Below are 7788 nucleotides of genomic sequence, written 5' to 3'. Positions count from 1 at the left end.
AACTCAAAATTTGTAGGAATAAGAAATAGAGTCCAAAATATGCTCCTACTCGTAATATGTGTTAATATTCAATAGTTACATAACGAGAGGGTCAAAATATCAAGCTTTAAAGCCAAAATAAACTATAAAAATGAGTGTTATCAACAGTCAACTGTAGAGATCACATATACATGAGAGTTGATATCCCCTCTAGGCGATTTGTAAGTATTTTAATTTAATTAATATTATCAATTATATCTTTATAATTATTTAATATTATTTATTTCATATTGTATTAGAGTTTTGCTGATTCTGTACGTATTATTCACGGTATTAATTGAATCATGAATAACCATTGGCGAGGGGATTCCATGACTTATACAAGCACTCCTGATCCCACCAAAGAGTTGTGGTGAATGAATTTAAGGTAAAGTATCCACTTTATTTTATATATGATATTATTGTTTAATATATAATAAATTATTTGTTTCTCCTTTCAGCGGGTGTTCACTTGGGACCCTAACGATGAAATAGAAATTAGAAGAATTTTTAAGAAAAAATGTGGTGATCACATCTGCCATGTCCTTAATCATGCAAAAATAAGGAGGGAAAAGCCACCATGCATCACCGAGGAGAATTGAGTTCGAAATTGTCAATTTTGGGAAACTAAAGAAAGCAGAAGGAGGAGTCACCAGAATAAGGTTAATCAAGTTTATAATTTTGGTGACTTATCTGCAACGTATGCGGGCGGCTTAATCAATATTGATAAGCATAAGCGCAGATTGATAATTTTTTTCAACTAATTCAATTTTAATTTATTTCAACTTATTTTATTATTTCTAATAATTATTTTTTAGGCTAAGAAAATGGGACGAGAGCTATTTTTTATTGATACTTTTACTCGTACATTTCAAAAGAAAGATAAGAGTTGGAGCGGGGACAGAGCAAAAGCAATTAAGATTTAAATATCTATCTAAATATTTTTATGTGTTTACTTTCTCAAATATTACAACATATTAATATTTTTTTGATAATACAGGATAAATATGATGAGCTCAAATTAGCACAACAAATTTCAAGTGCTAGCTTTGAAAATGATGGATCTGAGTCCTCAATTGGGAATGATCTGAGTCTATGGCTGGAAGCCAGTGGGGAATCCAAAGGTAGTGAAAGAATATTGAGTATGAGTTCTTTGAGAAGAACCTATAGAGTTGTTAGTACATCTTCTATCACCTCTCCAACCGTCACGACACAGATGCATAATTTGATTGAAAAGCTTATTAATGCAACGAGATCAAGAAATGAGACAAAGAGATCAGGAAATTAATGAATTGCGAAGACAACAAAACCTGATCATGTAATATCTTCAGTTGCATTCCACTGCTCGTGATGACGACAACGACGACGACGATGATAGTGGTTCCTCACGAGTTTTTTTTTGTGTATGAAATTTTTTACAATCAGTATTTTTAATATTTATCATTTTATTATATTTTAAGTTTCTAATTTATAGATTTTTTAGTAATACTATTAATTTCTTTTTAAATAGGATTTGTGAAGAAAATTCAAAAGAAGAGATAAGTCTTTACATATTTAGTTTATAGGTTTTAGTTTTAATTTTAAGAATGATAATTTCTCTTTTTTTGTTTTCTTATGCAGAACAAGAAAAGATATTGACAGAGAAAGAAGCAAAGTCTTCGGAGAGCAAAAACGAGTACGATGATTCTATTCATGTATCTTTTCTTCGTCCTCAGACCTGTTTACATTACTTATAGTAAATGGATATGGATTTATGACTAGATGTACTGGTTTGGATTTTATCATGTTGATATGGATGTTGGTTTGGATTTATATATATGTGTAAATGTCTATTGTGAATCTTTGTATGGATTGATATGAATTTCATCATTTGAATCTTTGTATAAATATTAATATAGATATAGATATTGATATTGATCTTTGTATAAATGTTTATTGTGGATGTTGATATTGATATGAATGTTGATAGGTTATATGTAAAATTTGAATTGATCCGATTGGATCGATATTTCATTGTATCTACGGGATAATCAACGAATTAGCAGAATAGGAAAAAAATTAATTTTGCGATAAATTTTGTGACGAAAATATGTTTCATCGCAAATTAACAACGAATTCTACAACGATAATAATTTCGTCGTAAATCTATCGTAACTTAATGTTTATTGATATTTTACGACGAAAATGACGTTTTGTCACAAAATTTATCGTTGATTGGCGACGAATATGATTTTCATCCCCAATTGGTGACGAAAACAGTTTCGTCACCGATTGGCGATGAATATTTGTTCATCGCCAATCGGTGATGAATTTTATTCGTCGCCGATCAACGATGAATTTGACAACGAAAAATATTTTTCATTACTAAAATCTGTAACGAAACTTAAAATTTTCGTCGTAAAATTTAGCGACAACTTTATAGCAGCGAATTTTTTTCGTCGCAAAAAGATTTGCGACTAATTTTTTTTTTAATTCATTACAAAATTCATCGCTCAAGAGGGTTTTTCTTGTAGTGTAAGCTCTGATACCACCTAATGATGAACGAGATAGCGATTATCCTATGGGCCGTATTGATTATGTTAGTTCGATTGCAAATGTCAGAATCAATCTTTTCAAATAAGTTGATTAAAAAAATACTCAAAAATAGAAAAATAAATGATATTATTAAAAGTATTATTAAATCAATTTTTTATAATAATAATAATTAAATAATTATTTAAATAGATTTAAAATCTTAGGATGAAATTTTTTTAAATAAAAATAAAAAATTTTAATAAAAAAGAAAAATTCCTAATAGAGACTGTGATGAAATTCACCATAAAAATTTAGTCAATATGTTGCCTAACATTTATAGGATTTGCAATTATTTATTTGATCCAAAATAAAATTAATAAGGATAAATATTTATGATCTAAATATATAAATGAGTTCACGATTAATTACTCATTTACCAAGATAGTTTATTTTAAAAAAATTAATTTATACATTATAATAGTATTTTAATTTAAAAAAATAACTCCTTTTAGACCCGTAAGCGGGCCTCATCTCCAAACTCTAACGTAAATTGAGGCCACATCAAAGTTACACCATCAATTCTTATGGAGAGCCAACAAGTAATAAGTTCTCTGAAGATTAGCTGATGAATCCAGAGAGGACCGTCTACTTCCCTTATTAGTCTTAGTCCGGTGAAATTTAAACATCTAAATTATATTTAAAAAATCAAAAGAAAATTGAATGGAAAATATAAATAACGGGAGCAGAAGAATCCACACACAACTTCTTTCTTCGTTCAAGCAAGGAATTGGGAAGCCTTCTTTCTCGGTGTTACTCATTGATTCACTCGCAAGTATTCCATCCTTCCCTGCTTTCCCTTTTGCCCTCCTCCTCCCTATAACTACTCCATTAAAATAGTTCACACTCTATGCAACGATTCGCACCTCTTCCTTTCCTTCATCGTTGCAGAGACAGCAGCAGAAGAAATGGACCGCAGCCGTATAAAAGTCAACCTCAATATCCTACTTCTCTTCATCTTCTCAGGTATTCTTGATTTCTATAAGGGATTTGCGATTTGATTTCCAAAAAGATTGTTTTTTTTAGTTATTTTGTTGGGGTCTTTTGAGTGAGAACATGGAGAATGTTGTGTGTTTGCGCGTACGAAGGGATGAAGACGATAGAAGGGGCGCGAGTGTTCACCATCGTCAACTACTGCAAGACCACTATTTGGCCGGGGATCACGCCGGGGGAGTACTTTAATGGCGGTGGGTTCGCCCTCAAGCCCGGCGAGTCGGTGGTGCTCAACGCCCCGGTCGGTTGGAGCGGCCGCATCTGGGGTCGCACCGGCTGCAAATTCGACCAAGATGGCCACGGCGAGTGCCAGACCGGCGCCTGCGGCTCCAACCTCAAGTGCGCCGCCTCCGGCGAGACGCCGGCCTCGCTCGCCGAGTTCACCCTCGCCTCCCTCGACTTCTTCGACGTCAGCCTCGTCGACGGCTTCAACCTGCCCATGACGGTGACGCCCGTGAACTCGCAGGGAGGCGGCAACTGCAGCGTAGCAGGTTGCGACGGGGACCTGCGCGACAACTGCCCGTCTGAGCTCGCCGTGAAGAAAGACGGTCAGACGGTGGCCTGCCGGAGCGCGTGCGACGTGTTCAACACGGACCAGTACTGCTGCAGAGGCGTGTTCGGGAATTCAATGACCTGCCAGCCCACCTATTACTCGAAGCTCTTCAAGAAGGCGTGCCCCGGCGCCTACAGCTACGCCTACGACGATCCCTCGAGTATCTTCACATGCGCCGCCGCCGATTACATTGTCTCATTCTGCTCCAAAAGGTATCAATGAGCGATCATAATTCGTAAATCTACAAGCTGTGAACTAGTTCGCCTTTCACCCACTTGCAATCTAAAATAGTTTGATACTTTAATAGCTCGAAACTTGCATTTTGGTATGTGACAAACAGTTGATTTTTGCAAGTTCAAGACTTCATGCAGTCTTTCAAAATAATATGGTAGTCTGCAGGCTCAATCCTTCCCCTCTTTGAGACTAAAAAAAAAAGTTAATCTTAACTTTTCATATTTTACATTTTGGTGTTATGTCATTTTGGTATATCATGGACCTCAAAGTTAATTCAATTAGTCAGTATATGTTGAGGACAGTGTCACCCTCAAGGACTGCAAATTGGATGCACCCACTTTGGAATTTAATATAATCTCACACTTCATTTGATCTTGTTCTGGTTTTGTCGATAATTCTGTGGCCTGGCATTGGGAGCTTGCTAGCGTCAGCCATTTTGACTCGACTAAATCTATGAATGGTTCTGTTTATACTTTTTGTGATTCGTTAAGTACTCATCTCCTGAATTGTTTTACACAGCCGGAAGCAGAGAGTATGCACCTACCACATCAACAAATTGGTTTGCAGTGGATCATTCAGAAGAGCATCTACAGAGAAATGGCTGCTTCTGCTTTTGTTATGCTTTGTGTGCTTCTTGTGGCCATCTTTGTAGCTGCGGCAACTAATTATTTTCCTTTCAGTTCTTTGTTTTATTTTTTATTCTGAAATGGCTCAACAGCAGGATGACCTGCTCTAAAAGATGAGAATTATTCATTTGGTAGGCCACGAGAGAATGATGCACGTGCTCTTTCCACTGCTCAAGAATCAGGCTTCAACTCCTTGTAAGAAAGTATATATGACATACAAGAGATTCTTTGGTTTGAGTATCGAGTTATTTCTTCTAGGTGATAAATGGAAATAATACATTGTATATAGTAATTCTTTAGTAAAAGGTGGAATCCGTCATCTTAGCGGTTACATACGATCGAACTTATGACCATCTGTGAGGAGGTAAATCGAAAAACTACAGTTGGTTACTACAGGGAGGATATTATTTCAGCTTCGTTGAGATTTGATCATTGCCCACTTTTACAAGTCTACCTTATAGTAATTAACTTAATCATATCTCGGGGCATGTATAGCAACTCTATTAAGGTGTATGGTACTTCCATTTACTTTACTCATGATGGAATGATGGAGAATGGTTTGTTGGATGTGTTGGGGATTAAGCTTTCTTAATCCGTGTAAATTCTAAAACATGTATACTAAATTCTAAAACATGTATAACTCGTTTCAAGGAAAATAAAATAATAAGGATCCAATCACATTAATATCTATAGTAGAAAATAACAAAAGTATAAGATGATGAACTTGATTACAATGAAAAATCATCATCTTTATGTGCATTCTACGAATCTAAGAATCCTGTGGAAAAAGGGGGAGAGTAAAGGGTTGATCTTTCGTAGATATTAGGTTAACGATGTTGTAGTCTCTTCATCGATAGGGAGCGAAGAGATTTGTCAAAATACCAAGTTAATTTAACAGGGATCATGCTTTATATATATGGCTCCATCTGTTATCAATGCGTTAATGATAATGGTGCGGGTTATCAGGTTCTACACATAAACCTCACATTCAATAACCCAAACCCTTAATAAACATAAGTTAGATTACTTAACGAGTTTGGTACTCTTAGTAACATATATATCTGCATGTCACAAATAATATGCAAGCGTATTAAATAGAAATAAAATCTAATAATCTTCCACTTGGGCTATATGATATACGATTAAACATTAGTTGACGTCAACAATAATACAAAAATTTATTAATACAAGATACCCCTAAAAAATAATTTAGTCCATTAACTCCATTGTTATAGGATTAATGAGGTCACAATTACTAGAATATGATTATAACAAGTCTATAATAATCACAATATCAATGTCATTAATGACATAGATCAAGATGTGGATGTGTAACATAAAAATTATATGAAATATAATCTGTACATGTAAATTTTCAATTGGTCCTCGTAATGACTCAAAAGAGTTATGATCATATTTGCAAACACTCTATATTAAACTATAGCAGGAAATCATGATTTGAACTTTATGATTCCAAGACGAATCTCATATCATATTTATAAGCATCATATGCTAAACAACATTAATAAATCATGATAACTTTATTTCATATTGTCAAGTAAATACACATGAATGTTTTGAAGTTAAGTATGTATCCTAAAAGAAAACAAAATACATGTGTTTATTAACAAATGTAGAATACCAAAGATAAATACAGACTCCAACTAAATGAGTACTTCTATAATGGAAAAACTCTCATATCCACAACATGCGCATGAAACACCTTAGGTACTAAGCCCTTAGTGAGTGAATCTAGCAACATGAAATCTGTACTGATGTTCTCTATCATCACCTCATAACTCTGAACTATTTTTTTAACCATAAAAAAATTTAATGTCGATGTACTTTGACTTTGATGAACTGTAATTGTTCTTGGCATAAGTTCTGCTGCTTTATTATCATTGTTGATCTAATGGTCTATCGATGACATCAACAATTCTCAATGTTGTGATGAAGTTCTGTAGTCAAATCTTGTGATTGGATGTTTCAATGCAAGTTACCAAATCTGCCTCCATAGTAGAAGTGGGTATTAACATTTGTTTGATGCTTTTCCATGATATAAACATTCCAGCAAGCATGAATATATATCCTGCAATTGTTCTTGGCATAAGTTCTACAGTTTTATTATCACTATTGATCTTTAATGGTCTATCAATGACATCAATGATTCTCAATGTTGTGATGAAGTTCCATAGCCAAATATCGTGATTGGATGCTTCATAGCAAGCTACCAACTCTACCTCCATAGTGGAAGTGGGTATTAGCATTTGTTTAAGCTTTTCAATGATATAACCATTCCAACAAGCATGAATATATATTTTAAAATGGGCCTCTTACTATCCAAGCATCCACCAAAGTTAGAGTTTGAATATCCAGTTACCTCCAGGTGATCAGACCTCCAATACGTGAAATGTGTCCTTTTGTTTTTTGTAAATATCACATTACTCTTTCCATAGCTTTTCAGTGTTGCGGTCCTGGGTTAATTAAGTATCTGCCAAACTGTTGGGACCGGTGCGTTCGCTAGAGAGGGTGAATAGCGATTCTTTGAATTTTCTACGAAATTGTTAGCGGAAGTAAAATAAAATACGAAAATGAAGAATAATCGCTAACCCAGTTTGTTTACTTAGTATCCACTTCTACGAGGTGACTAATCCAAGGATCCACACACACAGACGACCTTTTCCACTATAAAAACCCTCCTTTTCGAAGCACGCTTTGAAGGTGGAGAAAACCCTCACAAATTGATCTCTTCCTTTCACAAGATTTTGTAGTGAAGTATGGAGGAAGAGTAGA

General features: G+C 34.6%; 1 protein-coding gene across 1 annotated transcript; it reads left to right on the top strand.

The window, feature by feature from the left end:
• The first annotated feature begins 3497 nt into the window (after window positions 1-3497).
• On the top strand, window positions 3498-5021 carry LOC141835323 (pathogenesis-related thaumatin-like protein 3.5). The gene is made up of 3 exons (XM_074722767.1): window positions 3498-3555; window positions 3678-4347; window positions 4889-5021. The coding sequence occupies exons 1-3, from the start codon at window positions 3498-3500 to the stop codon at window positions 5019-5021; spliced, it is 861 nt and encodes a 286-aa protein (XP_074578868.1).
• The last annotated feature ends 2767 nt before the right edge of the window (window positions 5022-7788 follow it).

The sequence above is a fragment of the Curcuma longa genome, chromosome 9, assembly GCF_044706935.1.
Source record: "Curcuma longa cultivar G26 ecotype Majalengka, Jawa Barat chromosome 9, ITB_CL_G26_1.1, whole genome shotgun sequence".
Lineage (NCBI taxonomy): Eukaryota > Viridiplantae > Streptophyta > Magnoliopsida > Zingiberales > Zingiberaceae > Curcuma > Curcuma longa.
This window is presented reverse-complemented; position numbering and strand designations above follow the sequence as displayed.